Source organism: Gobius niger (genome assembly GCF_951799975.1).
Source record: "Gobius niger genome assembly, chromosome: 7".
In the NCBI taxonomy this organism is placed as follows: domain Eukaryota; kingdom Metazoa; phylum Chordata; class Actinopteri; order Gobiiformes; family Gobiidae; genus Gobius; species Gobius niger.
The window spans coordinates 39,668,688-39,690,965 of NC_136858.1; the positions used below are offsets into that span (position 1 = coordinate 39,668,688).

The 22,278-nt window shown below is 41.4% G+C and overlaps 1 protein-coding gene across 1 annotated transcript; it reads right to left on the reverse strand.

The window, feature by feature from the left end:
• Window positions 1–821: 821 nt before the first annotated feature.
• LOC306965547 (uncharacterized protein) lies at window positions 822–19,878 on the reverse strand. Its single transcript, XM_079560021.1, has 6 exons — window positions 19,756–19,878; window positions 15,577–17,189; window positions 7,750–9,317; window positions 5,182–5,831; window positions 4,876–5,061; window positions 822–2,598 (listed from the first exon to the last, which is right to left on the reverse strand). The coding sequence occupies exons 2-6, from the start codon at window positions 17,181–17,183 to the stop codon at window positions 1,003–1,005; spliced, it is 5,607 nt and encodes a 1,868-aa protein (XP_079416147.1). The 5' UTR covers window positions 17,184–17,189; window positions 19,756–19,878; the 3' UTR covers window positions 822–1,002.
• Between the last annotated feature and the right edge of the window lie 2,400 nt (window positions 19,879–22,278).

Sequence of the window (22,278 nt, forward strand, 5' to 3'; positions counted from 1 at the left end):
GGTGTGATGCGTAATACCGCAGAGCCGCTTGGAGAGCCTTTGGCACAGCTGGACGTTCAGTTCGTCCACGGCTAATTCTGCAAGTTTGTGATTCATTTCTTTGCGTTTGAGTTTTGGAATCGTCATCACAGTTGGTCAGATTCACAATAAAGTCGTTTCTGAATCAGGTTAAAGTAATGGACATCCCCTCAATGGGAGCTTGGGGGCGCTGTTTTAGTAGACGTCTTATATGGTCGTAATTCAGGGATAAAACAAACGTCTGTGTGGTGTGGATTTGGAGGACTTGTTAGGATAACGAATGACTTTGTTGCTTAAACATATGTGCACATTTCAAGTTGTTCAGTTATTTCCCCCATGGATATGACAAACCTCGTTCCTCTGTCGACTCTAGATGAACCTTTGGAACTTCAATATTTTCTGTGACATTTTCTTTGTAGGAAAATAAATATCACAATGACCCAAAACATTATATTTATCATGTTTATTTCCCATTTGCAGTAAAAATTACATTGAAAACTATACATAAAACCAAACCCAAACATATTAATAAAGTATAAAGATTATTTTTTCCATAGTGTGACGTCCTCAAAGAGATTTAACAAAGTGATGAGTCAAGTCTTAAAATCACTGACAATAGAAACAAAACTGTTATAAATTCACATGTTTTTCATTTGTTAAAGAAAATACCTTCATTATTAGTATAGAGCGTTCATAATAGAATCATGACACAACCTTTAATCAAAAACCTTTACATTTTATCCTGTTAAACTAATACGAGAATCAGTCATTTCAGAAAATGTTCCTCGAGGTCTGTCCCCACTTTAACAGAGTCAGATTATTTGACTGAACATTTGATCAAACCAAAGCATTTTATTCTTTTAATCTAAATGTAGATAATTATAACAATGTCCCTGTTAGACACAGTCATTCACTTGTATCAGTTCTGCATTTTTCATCTTGAGGCGTCACTGATGATTCGATGATCTTTACGTTTGGCCACAGTCACTTCTTCACCACAGTGAGGATCAGAGGAGCTGAGTTTTTACCGTTCAAGTGATGACAAGGATTTAAAAATGGAAAGAGTTTCTCCCTGAAGCTGCAGTCGGTGAAGGAGTAGATGAGATCTGCAGTGTCTGCGTCATAAAAGGAGACCAGCCCCTCGTCATAGTCCACAAACACCCCGACCTTCTGAGGAGCACGCTTCAGGGACAGAGGAACTGGAGGGTCGGTGTAAGCAAAATAATCCTCTAAATCGTTCATATACAGGCACCAATATCCATATTTTGTAGTAATAGAGTTTTGATGGTTTCTTCTCTCTACAGACTCTTTGGCCACGCCTAAAGTCCAGGCAGTCTTATCTTTGACTTGAACCTCGAAGTAGAACCTGCCTGAGGAGAAACTCTGCTTTGTTAAAACATTGCGCCATAAAAACCTCTGACGACTGTCTGGGAAGTTCTTCTGTTTGCTCTCATGAACCTGCTTCAGATCATTGGACACAGACAGAGTTACATTTGCAGTGTTTGTGTCCAGAGTCAGGTCGACTGCAAACTGCTGAACTCTCTTGAGTTCAGCTTGAAGCACTTTGTCAACTTCATCTGTCAAAGTCTCTCTCAACTCAGTCAAAGCTCGTGCTGCAGTTCCTTCAAACGTCTCCAGCTCCAGTCTGACGCTGCTCCAGTCCTTCAGGCCAGTAGGGATCAGTGCAGGGCAGTGCTGGAGGAAGTGGAGCTGGTCTTCAGAGCGTAGGAGCTGCTCAGCTTCAGTGCTCCTCTGCTCCAGCTCACAGATCTCCTGCTTCAGCTGTTGGAGCAGAGCTTCAGCCTGAGTCTGTGTGTGCCTGTGTTTCTCCTGCAGCTCCTGGATGAAGCGCTCTCTGCTCCTCTGCACAGACTCTATCAGAGCGCTGAAGGCCTGCAGCCCTGTGCTCTTCTCTCTGTCCACTGCTCTCTGACTGAGCTGCACTGAGCTCTGGAGCTCCTGGATCTTCTGCCTCCTCTGCTCCACCATGTGGCGGCTCTGCTGTACAGAGACCTTTCTCTGGTCGAACTCTTCCTTCAGAGGCACAAACTTATGGGACTGGTGCTCCAGCAGAGCACACATGGTGCAGAGGAAGCTGTGGTCGCTGCGGCAGAAGAGCTCCAGAGGTTTGTGGTGTTGGAGACACATTCTGTCCTCCATGTTGTCCACTGGCTCCATCAGCTGGTGGCTCCTCAGTCCAGACACGCTCAGATGAGGCTGGAGGTGGCTCTCACAGTACGAGGACATACAGACCAGGCAGGACTTCAGCGCCTTCAGTTTGGGATCGCTGCAGTGATCACAGGACACTTCTCCAGGTTTGGACACTTCAGACCTACTTCCTGCTTCCTGTTTGAGCTGAGAGACCATCTCTGAGAGCAGCGTGTTCACTTCGAGCTCAGGCTTTACTTGGAACAGCTTGTTACACAGAGGGCACCTGCAGGGGGCGCTGGTGTCCCAGTGCTGAGAGAGGCAGCGTCTGCAGAAGTTGTGTCCACATGGAGTGGACACTGGTTCAGTGAACAGGTCCAGACAGATGGAGCACAGGAACTGGTCCTCAGATCTCACAGCAGCCATTCTGACCTGAGACAGAGACACAGAGAAACATGAACCTGTGACGACTCACACAGTCAAGATCAGTGACACAGAAGATCATAAACAGGGAGCAGGGCCGTGTTTAGGGGGAGCACAGACCATCTGAAATCTGATAATAGGTCTGACTGATACATTTGGCTGAAGAACATCAGCTTTTGGCCAAAATGTTGCTGATATCTCTAGTATTAACTTGCCAATAACTTTTGTGAATATCTCTAAATATAAAGTGATAAAGATTTGCTGTATTAGAAAGAGGAGGATTAGAGCTATGAATCCAGCCCACCCTGAGTCTCCTCGTTCTCCGGGACACTGTGTGAAATCATGTTGAAGATCTGTGTCCAAATGTCCTTTCTCTTTTCACAGAACTGTCCTTCACACACAATCACCATCATCATGCTTTCAGATAAGAATTACATGGAGATTTTATTTGTATAAAACTATACTTTCTCCTCATCTTTCCTCATGTGTCCACTCGTTAGCCGCCATTTTGATCTGTTTACACACAGTGTACATGTATGGAGTGGTATTAATATCAAACATCTATTACATATAGAGTTAAATTAAAGTCAAAATGTATCTAAACCAGCACAGTGGGTTAAGTTAACTTAAAAATCAATATATCGATCTGGTCCTATTCAAAAGAGGCGAGGACACTGACAGTCAGGAACATGTTTAATTAAACAGGTTCAACAGAATCATCAAATCAACTTTTAAAAAGTTTGGCTCCCTGTTGTTAAAACTCTTCTGTGAATCCAAAGTGAAAGTAGCTCAGTGATCGGACGCTCACGTCTTTTCAACAAGAGCTGAAAACCACAAAGTGTTAAAGAGACAGGCAGCTTTTCTGATCCTGTCTCTGTGTGAGGCAAAAGTGAAACTTAAGTTTGTCTATTTTTAGTGAGGCCTGGACTTACAGGTTTGTTTGTGACACTAATGCAGGACACAATTATGACAAACAACATGGAAAAAAACATGATCATATTAAGTCTTGTTTGATCAATGGCTTGTACTTCTTAGAACTCAAGAGATTCACTATTTTCTCCTGTGAGTGAGAACAGGGCATTAACCAAACACTCAGCTGAATTAAGAGAAAGCAAAGCCCCGATAGAACAGTAAGTTTGATAAATCTACAATAACACATAAAAACTAAGACCCAAATGCTGCTCTGGAGGTGTTTACATGTTCATGGACAGAGTTTAAACCAGGACATGTAAAAGCCTGGACTCCAGAGCGTTTGTGAAGTAAACTCTGGTCTGTGTGGACGTCCTGGAGCAGCTCTGGACTCACCTCAGTCTGTGCAGATGTCGGTGGACGCTGGTGTTTTCTGCTCGGGTTGAAACAGCGTCTGCGTTGGGGAAGTGTGCGACGTCCAGTCTAAAGAATGCTGCACTTCCTGGTTTGTTCATTTACTGGGCGGGACCTGAACCGACTCATATCACACACACTGAGGTGAACTATTGCACAAGTTTACACAAGTTTACACAAGTTTACACAAGTTTACACAAGTTTACACGGCAGCACTGTCAGACAAGAGTCACATGGTTTTATGGAGGCCACATTAGGCCACACATATCAGTTTATGTCCGATACACAAGATACTCATTCCATGTTTGTTTCCATCTTGAGGATATTCACCAAGTGTTTGCAGTGTTAGAAATATGATATTGTTTTAAGAATCTGTGCCTGTGTCAGTCTGCATCCATGTTTTATGATTCAAAAACATTAAATAATTCCAATTCATTCATTACTTAAAGGTGCAACTTTTTATATGGTGAAAAAAAAGTTGATATTTGTGCGTGTTTGACCTTGTAGTGACCCAGAGGCTGTGACTGGTCAGCCTGGACCTTTAGCTTCCATCACACTGGTCTCTAAGACGCTCCAGGATCATGTGTTTGGCCATGATTAAAAAATACTTTTCAAAAATTCATAATTGTACTGGTTCTGCAGAGACGTGTGAAGTGTCTGAGGTCGGACTGAATCCAGAGTGAAAGCAGCTCAGAGATCTCATTTTTATTTCTCATTTGCAGCAAAAACACATTGGAAAAAACAAAGACAAACAAACGCAAAACAGAATAATATCCAATAAACATTTCCCTCTTCAGAAACACCGACACACATTTATAACTGAACCCACTTTACCAGAAACATTTGACCAAACTGAAGTATGTTATTGATGAATTGATAGAAACATAATGAAGTCCCACAGAATCACTTTTGCTTCATTCGCCTTGATTTGATCTTTACGTTTGGCCACAGTCACTTCTTCACCACAGTGAGGATCAGAGGAGCCGAGTTTAAACCGCTATCATTACTAGAAGGATTTAAAAATGGAAAGAGTTTCTCCCTGAAGCTGCAGTCGGTGAAGGAGTAGATGAGATCTGCAGTGTCTGCGTCATAAAAGGAGACCAGCCCCTCGTCATAGTCCACAAACACCCCGACCTTCTGAGGAGCACGCTTCAGGGACAGAGGGGTGTGAGGGTCAGTACATGCAAAGCACTTACCAAAAATACTCATATGCAGACACCAATAACCATGTTTACTCGTGAGGGTGTTTTCATTGTTCCTTCTCTCTACAGACTCTTTGGCCACTCCTAAAATCCACATTGTCTTATCTTTGACTTGAACCTCAAAGTAGAACCTGCCTGTGGAGAAACTCTGCTTTGTAAAAACATTTAGAAATAAACTGAACCTCAGACGACTGTCAGGGAAGTTCCTCTGATCCGTGTGATGAACCTGCTTCAGATCTTTGGACACAGACAACTTAACATTAGCAGTGTTTGTGTCCAGAGTCAGGTCGACTGCAGACTTCTGCTCTCTCCACAGTTTGTTTTTTAGTTTTGACACTTTCTTCATTTCTCCAGTGAATGTTTCCTTCAGATTCTCCTCCAGTTCAGTCAAAGCTCGTGCTGCAGTTCCTTCAAACGTCTTCAGCTCCAGGCTGATGCTGCTCCAGTCCTTCAGGCCAGTAGGGGGCAGTGCAGGGCAGTGCTGGAGGAAGTGGAGCTGGTCTTCAGAGCGTAGGAGCTGCTCAGCTTCAGTGCTCCTCTGCTCCAGCTCACAGATCTCCTGCTTCAGCTGTTGGAGCAGAGCTTCAGCCTGAGTCTGTGTGTGCCTGTGTTTCTCCTGCAGCTCCTGACATGTTGGTAAAGTCTCGCGACCTCTCTGAAAATGGTTCTGTGCCAACTTTGGAGTCCTGACCCACCACCGTGATGGGGAAGAAGATCCTTGTTTAAAACGTCATCAGCTGATGTTCCTTATAGAACTCAAAGACACGCTATAACAGACTATACAGCTTTTAAAAGTGCTCTTCACCTTAAAGCTATTGTCAGAACCCTTCAAACAGCTGATAGAGGCGAGTGGGCCTTAAAGCAACAGCTGATCTGAGAGAAAGCAAAAGCTCATTGAAGAAATGAACCAGTAAGACAAATCTATGATGAGAAATTGGTTTTCAGGAGGTGCTTTCCAAGTTTTGAAACGCCTTTGTCTTTCTATAGTAAACTCCTCTGGTCTGTGTGGACGTCCTGGAGCCAGACCTGGAGCAGCTCTGGACTCACCTCAGTCTGGACGCTGGTGTTTTCTGCTCGGGTTGAAACAGCGTCTGCGTTGGGGAAGTGTGCGACGTCCAGTCTAAAGAATGCTGCACTTCCTGGTTTGTCCAACACCAGAGCATTTCTAGGGGTTTTCCCATGACGGCTGGGTAAGAGAGCTATATTACTATATTTCTTTAATGGTGTCTCGGGACCTAAGAGGCATCAAACTTTGGTATTTCAAAGTAAATCATCTATTAAACTTTATTTCACACGACCAACATTGTACCAACCAAATTACGAACAATGCAATGTGCTTTGTAACAATCTGTAATAAGTTGTACCGATGTATCGACTCAAAGATGTTTAACAAAGTCCTGGGTCTGGAGAACTTTAAACTCATATTCGATAAAGACACTCATAGAACTTTACACGTTTTAGCTCCAAAACATCACAAAACATACCAATACAAAAAGTTATGACTCCACATTGGATTTTCTGCAATGGCTGCAAAATATGAGGGAAAAGATGTGCTATTCCTCATTGTCGTGATTAATGCAATAACAGTGTTATATTTTCCAAAACATTTCATTATCTAGAAGCAAAGACCACGCCACAGCAGAAGGTGCGATTTAGAATTCATTAAAGGTGATGATGATGATGATGATCGCTGAGGGGGGGTGGGGGCTCCATCTCAGGGTTGTGAGCGTTGAAAGATAAAACTGACATATGTCACATTGTTTAAAATGGCGTGGCTGGTACAAACATCTGGGTTTGTTGAGGCCTGATCCTCCTCCTGGACCTGGTCAATAAAATATTACCTCCATTTAAAAACAACACTTCAGGACCAATACAAGACTAAAGTGGGAGTAAATGAAAAAAGAAAATCATGACTGAAGCTCATTTGTTGTGCATTCTGAAGTTCCCCTTTGTTTTTCTTTTCCTCTGTGTCGAGAAAAAATATGTAAATCTCAAACAGTTGAAAGACCACAGTAGTTTGGTGAAAATGTTTCAACATTTTCTTCACCTTTGTAGAAAAATAAATATCACAATGAAAACATTACATTTATCATCTTTATTTCCCATTTTCAGTAAAATCACATTGAAAACCACATTAAACCAAACCCGAACATATTAATAAAGATTTTTTTTTTTTTTCCATAGTGTGACGTCCTCAAAGAGATTTAACAAAGTGATGAGTCAAGTCTTAAAATCACTGACAATAGAAACAAAACTGTTGTAAATTCACATGTTTTTCATTTGTTAAAGAAAATACCTTCATTATTAGTATAGAGCGTTCATAATAGAATCATGACACAACCTTTAATCAAAAACCTTTTACATTTTATCCTGTTAAACTAATACGAGAATCAGTCATTTCAGAAAATGTTTGTCGACGTCTGTCCCCACTTTAACAGAGTCAGATTATTTGACTGAACATTTGATCAAACCAAAGCATTTTAGTATTTCAACAATGTCCCTGTTAGACACAGTCATTCACTTGTGTCACTTTTGTCTTTTTCATCTTGAGACGTCACTGATGAGTTGATGATCTTTACGTTTGGCCACAGTCACTTCTTCACCACAGTGAGAATCAGAGGAGCTGAGTTTTTACCTCCATTTCTACCACTAGGATTTAAAAATGGAAAGAGTTTCTCCCTGAAGCTGCAGTCGGTGAAGGAGTAGATGAGATCTGCAGTGTCTGCGTCATAAAAGGAGACCAGCCCCTCGTCATAGTCCACAAACACCCCGACCTTCTGAGGAGCACGCTTCAGGGACAGAGGGGTGTGAGGGTCAGTACAAGCTTCATAATCCTCTACATTCTTCATATACAGGCACCAATATCCATGTTTCGTAGTGAGGGAGTCTTTATTGTTTCCTCTCTCTACAGACTTTTTGGCCACGCCAAAAGTCCAGGAAGTCTTATCTTTGACTTGAACCTCGAAGTAGAACCTGCCTGTGGAGAAACTCTGCTTTGTAAAAACATTTAGAAATAAACTGAACCTCTGAGGACTGTCAGGGAAGTTCCTCTGATCCGTGTGATGAACCTGCTTCAGATCTTTGGACAAAGACAACTTAACATTAGCAGTGTTTGTGTCCAGAGTCAGGTCGACTGCAGACTTCTGCTCTCTCCACAGTTTGTTTTTTGGTTTTGACACTTTCTTCATTTTTCCAGTGAATGTTTCCTTCAGATTCTCCTCCAGTTCAGTCAAAGCTCGAGCTGCAGTTCCTTCAAACGTCTCCAGCTCCAGTCTGACGCGTCTCCAGTCCTTCAGGCCAGTAGGGGGCAGTGCAGGGCAGTGCTGGAGGAAGTGGAGCTGGTCTTTAGAGCGTAGGAGCTGCTCAGCTTCAGTGCTCCTCTGCTCCAGCTCACAGATCTCCTGCTTCAGCTGTTGGAGCAGAGCTTCAGCCTGAGTCTGTGTGTGCCTGTGTTTCTCCTGCAGCTCCTGGATGAAGCGCTCTCTGCTCCTCTGCACAGACTCTATCAGAGCGCTGAAGGCCTGCAGCCCTGTGCTCTTCTCTCTGTCCACTGCTCTCTGACTGAGCTGCACTGAGCTCTGGAGCTCCTGGATCTTCTGCCTCCTCTGCTCCACCATGTGGCGGCTCTGCTGTAGAGAGACCTTTCTCTGGTCGAACTCTTCCTTCAGAGGCACAAACTTATGGGACTGGTGCTCCAGCAGAGCACACATGGTGCAGAGGAAGCTGTGGTCGCTGCGGCAGAAGAGCTCCAGAGGTTTGTGGTGTTGGAGACACATTCTGTCCTCCATGTTGTCCACTGGCTCCATCAGCTGGTGGCTCCTCAGTCCAGACACGCTCAGATGAGGCTGGAGGTGGCTCTCACAGTACGAGGACAGACAGACCAGGCAGGACTTCAGCGCCTTCAGTTTGGGATCGCTGCAGTGATCACAGGACACTTCTCCAGGTTTGGACACTTCAGACCTACTTCCTGCTTCCTGTTTGAGCTGAGAGACCATCTCTGAGAACATCGTGTTCACTCTGAGCTCTGGCCTTATGTGGAACAGCTCATTACACAGAGGGCACCTGCAGGGGGCGCTGGTGTCCCAGTGCTGAGAGAGGCAGCGTCTGCAGAAGTTGTGTCCACATGGAGTGGACACTGGTTCAGTGAACAGGTCCAGACAGATGGAGCACAGGAACTGGTCCTCAGATCTCACAGCAGCCATTCTGACCTGAGACAGAGACACAGAGAAACATGAACCCGTGACCTGAAGCTGAGTCAGTGCAATCACACACAGTCAAGGTCAGAAACACAGAAAATCTTAAACAGGGAGCAGGGCCGTGTTTAAGGGGAAACAGAGGCCATCTGAAATCTGGGTTGGAAATCTGATGAGCAGCTCCTGCTGCCACTACATTCAGAAATAGTGTCTGTCTCATCAAAATTCCGCAGATATGGCCGATATATTAACTCGCCAATAACTTTTGTGAATATCTCCAAATGAAAAGTGACAGAGATTTGCTGCATTAGAAAGAGGAGGATTAGAGATTTAAATCCAGCCCACCTGGAGACTCCTCAGCCTCTGGGAAGCTGTACTTCACACACAAGCCATGCTTTCAAATAGTACTAGATAAATACATGGTGATTTTTCTGTATAAAACTAAACTTTTTTCCTCATCTTTCATCATGTGTCCACTGGTCAGCTGGCCCTATTCAAAAGAGCCGAGGATATTGAGGGTCAGTAACAAGTTTAATTCAATTTTACTGACACAGGTTCAACAGAATTATGAAATCAACCCTGAAAAACTTTGGCTTGTCCTTGTGCCACCTCTGGGCCACTCCAATGACACTCCTCACAGTCACTACATTCACATGTGAGGGTCTAATCCGACGAGGCTAAAGATTTGACTTCTATCTGTTTCCCCTCAAAACTTGTCAAACCAGTCACATGACACTGATCTGAATGTCTATTGGAGCAGCAGGGGAGCGGCGCGACTCTCGGCCAGCAGGGGGTCGATGGCTATGTGCACCGTTTCTGGTTAACCTTTGGCTGCTATGTTGTTTTTAGCAAAGAGCTAGCCCAGTTAGCCCCGTTTAGCCCAAGGTGCTTTCAGACCAAACTGTGGATCTTTAACTAAACACCCACAGTTAACCCCAGGGTTTCCCCCATTGATTAAGCTCAAATACACCGAAAACACGGTTAGAAAGGATTAGCACTCGGCAGCTAACGGCTAACTTTATATGACACTATGCAACGATAGGCGCTTTACACTGCGTTCCAAATTACTATGCAATTTGTGTTTTTGTGTCAAGGTAAAGCAATATGGGAAAGAAAAAGGATCTCTCTGCTGATGAAAAGCGTGAAATAGTTGAATGTCTTGGTCTCGGTGTGAAAACCTTCGATATTTCATGAAAGATGAAGCGTAATCATCGAACTGATCAGAGATTTGTGGATGATTCAGACACACTCGGGTTTGTGCAGATAAAGGCACAATGAGGACGGTTTCTGCCAGACAAACACATCAGATTAAGAGAACAGATGCTACAAAGCAGCAGACAGGTATTTGAAGCTGCTGGTGCCTCTGGAGTCTCTGAACATGAAGGTGTCGGACCCTCCAGAGGCTGCAGTTGTGCATAAAGCTTCTATCCGGCCTCCCCTAAACTGTTCACTGAAGCTGAAGCAGAAACGGCTGCAGTGGCTCAGAAATACATGAGACCCATTTTCAAACAGTCTTGTTCACTGATGAGGCCGTGTAACCCTGGATGGTCAGATGGATGGAGGTGAACGGCCACCATGTCCCAACAAGGCTGTGACGTCAGTAAGGAGGGGGCGGAGTCATGTTTTGGGCCAGAATCATGAGGAGAGAGCTGGTCGGCCCCATTAGGATCCCTGAAGGTGTGAAAATGACCTCTTTCTGACTGACCACTTTCTTCTATGCTACAAAAAGAAGAGCCGTGTTTTCCCAAACAAGATCCTCTTCATCATGACGACGCACCATGTCCTGCTGTAAAGAAAACCTCTGCATCACTGGCTGCTATGGGCATAAAAGGAGAGAACCCCATGATGTGGACCCCATCCTAATTACAAGCTTTAAAATGTATTGAAATGATGAATTGCATAATAATTTAGATTTTGAGGTTTTTACGATATTTATTTTTGAAAAAAATACTGTTATCACTGGGAGATTTTTAAACCACATTTAAATGATCCTCTACCAGTTAAAGACTTGAAAATTATGCTGACTCTCATTTGACAATTTATAGAATCTTAGAAAAATGTAATTTGCATAATAACTTGGAACGCACTGTGTATGTAGCTGGTGGTTTTAGTGACTTTATTGGTGCTCACTTTTTGTTTTCATGTTATCGACCGGAGCTAATCTTAGCTGTGTCTCGTGGCCCAACACAGTCGTCCATTAGAAGCAGCTGACATAATGTATTCTGACGATATGCTGGTGTTTCTTCCGACAGTCTGATAGTTAGTTTGTCGGTGTCGGGTTTACATGGGTTTGGGTGATCCTGTTCTGGTCTGAATAGGTGAGAGATTCGACTTTCCCTTCGTCATGTAAACACAGTGAGTGAGTCAGAGCCTGTTGTAGAAACTGTTCAGTGAATCCAAAGTCAAAGCAGCTCAGTGATTGGACCATCACGTTTTTTTTCTTTTCTACAGCTGAAAACTAGAGCCACAAAGTGTTAAAGAGACAGGCAGCTTTTCTGATCCTGTCTCTGTGTGAGGCAAAAGTGAAACTTAAGTTAGTTTATTTTTAGTGAGGCCTGAACTTACAGGTTTGTTTGTGACACTAATGCAGGACACAATTATGACAAACAACATGGAAAAAAACATGATTATATTAAGTCTTGTTTGATCAATGGCTTGTACTTCTTAGAACTCAAGAGATTCACTATTTTCTCCTGTGAGTGAGAACAGGGCATTAACCAAACACTCAGCTGAATTAAGAGAAAGCAAAGCCCCGATAGAACAGTAAGTTTGATAAATCTACAATAATACATAAAAACTAAGACCCAAATGCTGCTCTGGAGGAGTTTACATGTTCATGGACAGAGTTTAAACCAGGACATGTAAAAGCCTGGACTCCAGAGCGTTTGTGAAGTAAACTCTGGTCTGGACGTCCTGGAGCAGCTCTGGACTCACCTCAGTCTGTGCAGATGTCGGTGGACGCTGGTGTTTTCTGCTCGGGTTGAAACAGCGTCTGCGTTGGGGAAGTGTGCGACGTCCAGTCTAAAGAATGCTGCACTTCCTGGTTTGTTCATTTACTGGGCGGGACCTGAACCGACTCACATCACACACACTGAGGTGAACTATTGCACAAGTTTACACAAGTTTACACAAGTTTACACAAGTTTACACAAGTTTACACAAGTTTGCACTGCAGCACTGTCAGACAAGAGTCACATGGTTTTATGGAGGCCACATTAGGCCACACATATCAGTTTATGTCCGATACACAAGATACTCATTCCATGTTTGTTTCCATCTTGAGGATATTCACCAAGTGTTTGCAGTGTTAGAAATATGATATTGTTTGAAGAATCTGTGCCTGTGTCAGTCTGCATCCATGTTTTATGATTCAAAAACATTAATTAATTCCGATTCATTCATTACTTAAAGGTGCAACTTTTTATATGGTGAAAAAAAAGTTGATATTTGTGCGTGTTTGACCTTGTAGTGACCCAGAGGCTGTGACTGGTCAGCCTGGACCTTTAGCTTCCATCACACTGGTCTCTAAGACGCTCCAGGATCATGTGTTTGGAAGGTTTTCACTGCGGACGGAGCCTCTCACCAGAAAACCTACAAAACGATTGATCCTAAACCATTATTTAAACATCGTAATTGTACTTTTGACTGCGTTACTTCCCACTCGCGCAGGGCCGGACTGGGACTGAAACCAGCCCTGGACTCTGACCAGTCTGGCCCTAATCAGCGTAAATGTGACACTTCCACAAATACATATCTTAACCTCTGACCCCCCGCCTTAACATAACCAGTGCATTTTCCCCAGGTCGACTTTTTATTATTATTTTTTTGATCATCAGCAGAAAGAGCGGGAAAGGCGGTCGTAGAAACAGAAGCAAAATCATTCATATAAATAATAAATAATAACGGTCCCAAAACTGAACCTTGTGGTGCACCATACTCCACGGAACTCCTTTTAGATTCATGTTTTTTTATACTGGGCTTTACCCAAATCTAAAAGCTTCTCGACTGGAGAGCAACAATGTAACGCCTCATTTGAAAGCTAAGACCTACAAAAAGTGACGGAAACTTTTTGTCGCGTCATTTGTGTCATATTTGTGTTGTTTTTTTTTCATTATTTTTTCTAGCATTTTTTGTTGTGTTTTTCTCACGTTTTTGTAGTTTTTTGTCCGTGTTTTTCTCACTTTTTTGTAGTTTTTTGGTCCGTGTTTTTCTCACGTTTTTGTAGTTTTTTTGTCCGTGTTTTTCTCACGTTTTTGTAGTTTTTTGTCCGTGTTTTTCTCACTTTTTTGTAGTTTTTTTGTCCGTGTTTTTCTCACGTTTTTGTCGTTTTTTTGGTCCGTGTTTTTCTCACGTTTTTGTAGTTTTTTGTCCGTGTTTTTCTCATGTTTTTGTAGTTTTTTTGGTCCGTGTTTTTCTCATGTTTTTGTAGTTTTTTGTCTGTGTTTTTCTCACGTTTTTGTAGTTTTTTGTCTGTGTTTTTCTCACGTTTTTGTAGTTTTTTGTCCGTGTTTCTCTCATGTTTTTGTAGTTTTTTGTCCGTGTTTTTCTCATGTTTTTGTAGTTTTTTGTCCGTGTTTTTCTCATGTTTTTGTAGTTTTTTGTCCGTGTTTTTCTCATGTTTTTGTAGTTTTTTGTCCGTGTTTTTCTCATGTTTTTGTAGTTTTTTGTCCGTGTTTCTCTCATGTTTTTGTAGTTTTTTGTCCGTGTTTTTCTCATGTTTTTGTAGTTTTTTGTCCGTGTTTTTCTCATGTTTTTGTAGTTTTTTGGTCCGTGTTTTTCTCACGTTTTTGTAGTTTTTTTGTCCGTGTTTTTCTCATGTTTTTGTAGTTTTTTGTCCGTGTTTTTCTCAGGTTTTTGTAGTTTTTTGTCCGTGTTTTTCTCATGTTTTTGTAGTTTTTTGGTCCGTGTTTTTCTCACGTTTTTGTCGTTTTTTTGTCCGTGTTTTTCTCACGTTTTTGTAGTTTTTTTGGTCCGTGTTTTTCTCACGTTTTTGTAGTTTTTTTGTCCGTGTTTCTCTCATGTTTTTGTAGTTTTTTGTCTGTGTTTTTCTCATGTTTTTGTAGTTTTTTGTCCGTGTTTTTCTCATGTTTTTGTAGTTTTTTGTCCGTGTTTCTCTCATGTTTTTGTAGTTTTTTGTCCGTGTTTTTCTCATGTTTTTGTAGTTTTTTGTCCGTGTTTTTCTCATGTTTTTGTAGTTTTTTGGTCCGTGTTTTTCTCACGTTTTTGTAGTTTTTTTGTCCGTGTTTTTCTCATGTTTTTGTAGTTTTTTGTCCGTGTTTTTCTCAGGTTTTTGTAGTTTTTTGTCCGTGTTTTTCTCATGTTTTTGTAGTTTTTTGGTCCGTGTTTTTCTCATGTTTTTGTAGTTTTTTGTCCGTGTTTCTCTCATGTTTTTGTAGTTTTTTGTCCGTGTTTTTCTCATGTTTTTGTAGTTTTTTGTCCGTGTTTTTCTCATGTTTTTGTAGTTTTTTGGTCCGTGTTTTTCTCACGTTTTTGTCGTTTTTTTGTCCGTGTTTTTCTCACGTTTTTGTAGTTTTTTTGGTCCGTGTTTTTCTCACGTTTTTGTAGTTTTTTTGTCCGTGTTTTTCTCACGTTTTTGTAGTTTTTTTGGTCCGTGTTTTTCTCACGTTTTTGTAGTTTTTTTTGTCCGTGTTTTTCTCACGTTTTTGTAGTTTTTTGTCCGTGTTTTTCTCATGTTTTTGTAGTTTTTTTGGTCCGTGTTTTTCTCATGTTTTTGTTGCCTTTTCATCACATTTTTTGTCACTTTTTTGCTGCTTTTCCAGCACATTTTTGTTTTGTTTTCATCCTCTTTTTCTCGCTATTTTTTGCTGCTTTTCTTTGTAGCTTTTCGATTTGGGTAAAGCTCGGTTGAGGCGGGACCGGTGGCCCTTCTGTGCTCTTCCAGAACGGACATGTGGCCAGTCCCTGCACAGGCGTCTCCAGCCACACAGACGGTTCTGCAGAGACGTGTGAAGTGTCTGAGGTCGGACTGAATCCAGAGTGAAAGCAGCTCAGAGATCTCATTTTTATTTCTCATTTGCAGCAAAAACACATTGGAAAAAACAAAGACAAACAAACGCAAAACAGAATAATATCCAATAAACATTTCCCTCTTCAGAAACACCGACACACATTTATAACTGAACCCACTTTACCAGAAACATTTGACCAAACTGAAGTATGTTATTGATGAATTGAAACATAATGAAGTCCCACAGAATCACTTTTGCTTCATTCGCCTTGATTTGATCTGTACGTTTGGCCACAGTCACTTCTTCACCACAGTGAGGATCAGAGGAGCCGAGTTTGAACCGCTATCATTACTAGAAGGATTTAAAAATGGAAAGAGTTTCTCCCTGAAGCTGCAGTGGGTGAAGGAGTAGATGAGATCTGCAGTGTCTGCGTCATAAAAGGAGACCAGCCCCTCGTCATAGTCCACAAACACCCCGACCTTCTGAGGAGCACGCTTCAGGGACAGAGGGGTGTGAGGGTCAGTACATGCAAAGCACTTACCAAAAATACTCATATGCAGGCACCAATAACCATGTTTACTCGTGAGGGTGTTTTCATTGTTCCTTCTCTCTACAGACTCTTTGGCCACTCCTAAAATCCACATTGTCTTATCTTTGACTTGAACCTCAAAGTAGAACCTGCCTGTGGAGAAACTCTGCTTTGTAAAAACATTTAGAAATAAACTGAACCTCTGAGGACTGTCTGTGAAGTTCCTCTGATCCGTGTGATGAACCTGCTTCAGATCTTTGGACACAGACAACTTAACATTAGCAGTGTTTGTGTCCAGAGTCAGGTCGACTGCAAACTTCTGCTCTCTCCACAGTTTGTTTTTTAGTTTTGACACTTTCTTCATTTCTCCAGTGAATGTTTCCTTCAGATTCTCCTCCAGTTCAGTCAAAGCTCGTGCTGCAGTTCCTTCAATCGTCTCCAGCTCCAGTCTGACGCTGCTCCAGTCCTTCAGGCCAGTAGGGGGCAGTGCAGGGCAGTGCTGGAGGAAGTGGAGCTGGTCTTCAGAGCGTAGGAGCTGCTCAGCTTCAGTGCTCCTCTGCTCCAGCTCACAGATCTCCTGCTTCAGCTGTTGGAGCAGAGCTTCAGCCTGAGTCTGTGTGTGCCTGTGTTTCTCCTGCAGCTCCTGGATGAAGCGCTCTCTGCTCCTCTGCACAGACTCTATCAGAGCGCTGAAGGCCTGCAGCCCTGTGCTCTTCTCTCTGTCCACTGCTCTCTGACTGAGCTGCACTGAGCTCTGGAGCTCCTGGATCTTCTGCCTCCTCTGCTCCACCATGTGGCGGCTCTGCTGTACAGAGACCTTTCTCTGGTCGAACTCTTCCTTCAGAGGCACAAACTTATGGGACTGGTGCTCCAGCAGAGCACACATGGTGCAGAGGAAGCTGTGGTCGCTGCGGCAGAAGAGCTCCAGAGGTTTGTGGTGTTGGAGACACATTCTGTCCTCCATGTTGTCCACTGGCTCCATCAGCTGGTGGCTCCTCAGTCCAGACACGCTCAGATGAGGCTGGAGGTGGCTCTCACAGTACGAGGACAGACAGACCAGGCAGGACTTCAGCGCCTTCAGTTTGGGATCGCTGCAGTGATCACAGGACACTTCTCCAGGTTTGGACACTTCAGACCTACTTCCTGCTTCCTGTTTGAGCTGAGAGACCATCTCTGAGAGCAGCGTGTTCACTCTGAGCTCTGGCCTTCTGCGAAACAGCTCTTTACACAGAGGGCACCTGCAGGGGGCGCTGGTGTCCCAGTGCTGAGAGAGGCAGCGTCTGCAGAAGTTGTGTCCACATGGAGTGGACACTGGTTCAGTGAACAGGTCCAGACAGATGGAGCACAGGAACTGGTCCTCAGATACGACAGCAGCCATTCTGACCTGAGACAGAGACACAGAGAAACATGAACCTGTGACCAGAAGCTGAGTGACTTTGTTTGCAAAAACACAGAGTCAAGATCAACAAGAGATTCTGCAGATTTGGCTGATATTAACTCGCCCAGGACTTTTGTGAATATCTCTAAATGAAAAGTGATAGACCTGCTGCATCAGAAAGAGGAGGTTCAGAGCTTCACATTGATTCCTCCCTGAGTCTCCTCGTTCTCCGGGACACTGTGTGAAGTCGTGTTGTAGATCTGTGTCCAAATGTCCTTTCTCTTTTCACAGAACTGTCCTTCAAACACAGTCAAACTAGACTTTCCTCATCTTTCCCCATGTGTCCACCCGTCAGCTGCATCTCTTTCTGTGTTTAAATAGAGCATGATGATAAAATGTATGGAGTGGCATCAAACTTAAAATATAGAGTTAACAGGATATTTCAGGATTTCAGGATCTTGCAAGTTGAAATCAACCCTTAAAGACTTTGGCTTGTCTTTGTGCCGCCTCTGCCGCTCCAATGACACTGCTGACAGTCACTACGTTTACATGTGACGTCTAATCCGACTAGGCTGAAGATCCAACTCCTCAAACCGGTCTGGTCCCAGTCACATGACACTGATCTGAATGTTCTTTGGAGCAGCCGGGGAGCGGCACCACTCCCGGCCAGCAGGGGGCAGGGCGTTTCGGGTTAACCTTTAGCTGCTATGTTGTTTTTAGCAAAGCTCTCTTCTCTTCTGCCGCTCTCGGTGTGAGCGCAGTGTCAGACTCTGCTCGGTCTCTCCCTGCAGTTTAAACTTTGGTGCTGGTCTTCAACAGCACATACACAGTAAATAATGATCGTAGGAAATGTTTAGATGTTATAGAGAATCATCACATTGTAAAATACGAGTCTCTATAGAATCATCACACTGTAAAACACGAGTCACTATAGAATCATCACACTGTAAAACACGAGTCACTATAGAATCATCACACTGTAAAACACGAGTCTCTATAGAATCATCACACTGTAAAACACGAGTCTCTATAGAATCATCACACTGTAAAACACAAGTCACTATAGAATCATCACACTGTAAAACACGAGTCTCTATTGAATCATCACACTGTAAAACACGAGTCACTATAGAATCATCACACTGTAAAACACGAGTCTCTATAGAATCATCACACTGTAAAACACGAGTCTCTATAGAATCATCACACTGTAAAACACGAGTCTCTATTGAATCATCACACTGTAAAACACGAGTCTCTATAGAATCATCACACTGTAAAACACGAGTCTCTATAGAATCATCACACTGTAAAACACGAGTCTCTATAGAATCATCAAACTGTAAAACACGAGTCACTGTAGAATCATCACACTGTAAAACACGAGTCTCTATAGAATCATCACACTGTAAAACACGAGTCTCTATAGAATCATCACACTGTAAAACACGAGTCTCTATAGAATCATCACACTGTAAAACACGAGTCTCTATAGAATCATCAAACTGTAAAACACGAGTCACTGTAGAATCATCACACTGTAAAACACGAGTCTCTATAGAATCATCACACTGTAAAACACGAGTCTCTATAGAATCATCACACTGTAAAACACGAGTCCTGACAGAGGTTTCAGGCGTTAGTTTAGTGCAGCCGGTGTCACAGCCCTGAGACTGTGAGGACCAGGGGCTGGACCTCCACAGAGAACCACTAACATGATTCCTGATGATGGGTTAGATCACATTTGTATGAAAATAAAGTGGTTTCATCGGTGACAGAATCAGAGGGACAAATTCATGCAGCTCTAACTCCCTCGTGACACGTCTGCACAATAGGAAAATAAAGAGTCATAACTGTCATATGCTTTTGAAACACAATCATGCCTCGATCTGATTAGCATCTTATAAATTCTTATGACAAATAATGTTTCATTTTGAATATATTTCTGATTCTGATATATGTATTTTTACAATTATGTTGCAATGGATTTTGAAACACGTTGTAGGTGCAGTTCCTCAAAAATGCATCAAATGACAGGAAATTACACATGTTGGATTTGAAATGTTCTGAGCGAGAACCCCCGAACCCTCAGGTGCTAAACACCCCTAAAGGTGAAACTCTAAAATCGCTCCTGCCTTTCGTCATTAAACACAGTGAGTCAGAGCCTGTTGTAGAAACTGTTCAGTGAATCAAAGTCAAAGCAGCTCAGTGATTGGACGCTCTGGAGCCACAAAGTCTTAAAGAGACAGGCAGCTTTTCTGACCCTGTCTCCGTGTGAGGCAAAAACGAAACTTAAGTTTGTCTATTTTTAGTGAGGCCTGGACTTCCAGGTTTTTTGTGCTCATCCTTTAAAATGACACTAATGCAGGACACGAGGAACAGGGAAGAAGACTCTGATATTTCTTAGAACTCAGAGATTCACCATTTTCTCCAGTGAGTGAGAACAGGGCCTTAAAACAACAGACACCTATGAGAAAGATACATCTCTCCTTTAACAGCAGGACAGAGCGTTTGTGAAGTAAACTCTGGTCTGGACGTCCTGGAGCAGCTCTGGACTCACCTCTGGACTCACCTCAGTCTGTGCAGATGTCGGTGGACGCTGGTGTTTTCTGCTCGGGTTGAAACAGCGTCTGCGTTGGGGAAGTGTGCGACGTCCAGTCTAAAGAATGCTGCACTTCCTGGTTTGTTCAGTGACAAAGCATTTACTGGGCGTGTCCTACCACACAAACCAGATGTTAACTATTCCTGCGCCGCTCCTCATGTTCCTACTCTGAACTACACAACTGATTTAACTGTAGTGGATTTTACGCAACTACAGTCTCTATGTTAAGCTCGTGCATGACGTCATCACTACTTCCTGAGTGACAGAGCAGGATTTTAGCGGCACTTGTGGTGAACAGGTCTGGGCTCATGCTACACATGGAGACATTGCTGGAGCAGGAAGGGGGAAGAAAATACATCATTTTAATTTCATTTTTAAATAGAAACGTGTATAAAGATGTTACTGTCAGACCAATAACTTAGGGCTGTGCAATTAATCGAAATTCGATTACGATTTCGATTACAACAGTAAAAGATTACAAAATTAGCATAATCGCAAAAAATCGATTATAATGGATTTTTGTCACTTTTTGATGGATTTTTGTCTTTTTTTTGATGGATTTTTGTCTTTTTTTTGATGGATTTTTGTCTTTTTTTGATGGATTTTTGTCACTTTTTTGCTGGATTTTTGTCACTTTTTTGCTGGATTTTTGTCTTTTTTTTGATGGATTTTTGTCACTTTTTTGATTGATTTTTGTCTTTTTGATGGATTTTTGTCACTTTTTTGATGAATTTTTGTCTTTTTTTTGATGGATTTTTGTCACTTTTTTGATGGATTTTTGTCACTTTTCTGCTGGATTTTTGTCTTTTTTTGATGGATTTTTGTCACTTTTTGATGGATTTTTGTCTTTTTTTGATGGATTTTTGTCACTTTTTTGATGGATTTTTGTCTTTTTTTGATGGATTTTTGTCACTTTTTTGATGGATTTTTGTCACTTTTTTGATGGATTTTTGTCTTTTTTTGATGGATTTTTGTCTTTTTTTTGATGGATTTTTGTCTTTTTTTTGATGGATTTTTGTCACTTTTTTTTGATGGATTTTTGTCACTTTTTTTTAATGGATTTTTGTCTTTTTTTTATGGATTTTTGTCACTTTTTTGATGGATTTTTGCCTTTTTTTGATGGATTTTTGTCACTTTTTGATGGATTTTTGTCACTTTTTTGATGGATTTTTGTCTTTTTTTGATGGATTTTTGTCACTTTTTTGATGGATTTTTGTCTTTTTTTGATGGATTTTTGTCTTTTTTTGATGGATTTTTGTCACTTTTTTGATGGATTTTTGTCACTTTTTTGATGGATTTTTGTCTTTTTTTGATGGATTTTTGTCTTTTTTTTGATGGATTTTTGTCTTTTTTTTGATGGATTTTTGTCTTTTTTTGATGGATTTTTGTCACTTTTTTGCTGGATTTTTGTCACTTTTTTGCTGGATTTTTGTCTTTTTTTTGATGGATTTTTGTCACTTTTTTGATTGATTTTTGTCTTTTTGATGGATTTTTGTCACTTTTTTGATGAATTTTTGTCTTTTTTTTGATGGATTTTTGTCACTTTTTTGATGGATTTTTGTCACTTTTCTGCTGGATTTTTTGTCTTTTTTTGATGGATTTTTGTCACTTTTTGATGGATTTTTGTCTTTTTTTGATGGATTTTTGTCACTTTTTTGATGGATTTTTGTCTTTTTTTGATGGATTTTTGTCACTTTTTTGATGGATTTTTGTCTTTTTTTGATGGATTTTTGTCACTTTTTTGATGGATTTTTGTCTTTTTTTGATGGATTTTTGTCTTTTTTTGATGGATTTTTGTCTTTTTTTTGATGGATTTTTGTCTTTTTTTTGATGGATTTTTGTCACTTTTTTTTGATGGATTTTTGTCACTTTTTTTTTATGGATTTTTGTCTTTTTTTTTATGGATTTTTGTCACTTTTTTGATGGATTTTTGTCACTTTTTTTTTATGGATTTTTGTCTTTTTTTTTATGGATTTTTGTCACTTTTTTGATGGATTTTTGTCACTTTTTTGATGGATTTTTGCCTTTTTTTGATGGATTTTTGTCACTTTTTTTGATGGATTTTTGTCACTTTTTTGATGGATTTTTGTCTTTTTTTGATGGATTTTTGTCACTTTTTTTGATGGTTTTTTGTCTTTTTTTGATGGATTTTTGTCTTTTTTTGCTGGATTTTTGTCACTTTTTTGATGGATTTTTTTAAAGGCAACAAATAATCGTTTGAATAATCGTGATTTCAATTATGACAAAAATAATCGTGATTATTATTTTTTCAATAATCGAGCAGCCCTACAATAACTATATTTACCTTTTGCCTAATTCTCCTGAATCACAGATGATTTAATGATCTTTATCTCGACCACTTCACAGCAGCAATAACAAAACCATCCTTTTACACTTTACCTGCTGGTGTTTTAGTTTTTCCTTAGAGTTTACAGTGGGCTTGTATAGTCGTCATCGTTATCTTTGTACAGTGATCTTTCAGTGTCTGCAGGA

What these genes read in the sequence shown, in the direction of transcription:
- LOC306965547 (XM_079560021.1), bottom strand. Translation starts at nt 17,183, where the DNA reads ATGGCTGCTGTCGTATCTGAGGACCAGTTCCTGTGCTCCATCTGTCTG. An exon ending in ATCCTCACTGTGGTGAAGAA is followed by an intron (nt 9,318 to 15,576) that starts GTGACTGTGGCC and finishes GTCTCAGGTCAG; the next exon opens with AATGGCTGCTGTGAGATCTG. An exon ending in CTCCTCTGATCCTCACTGTG is followed by an intron (nt 2,599 to 4,875) that starts GTGAAGAAGTGA and finishes TCTCTGTCTCAG; the next exon opens with GTCAGAATGGCTGCTGTGAG.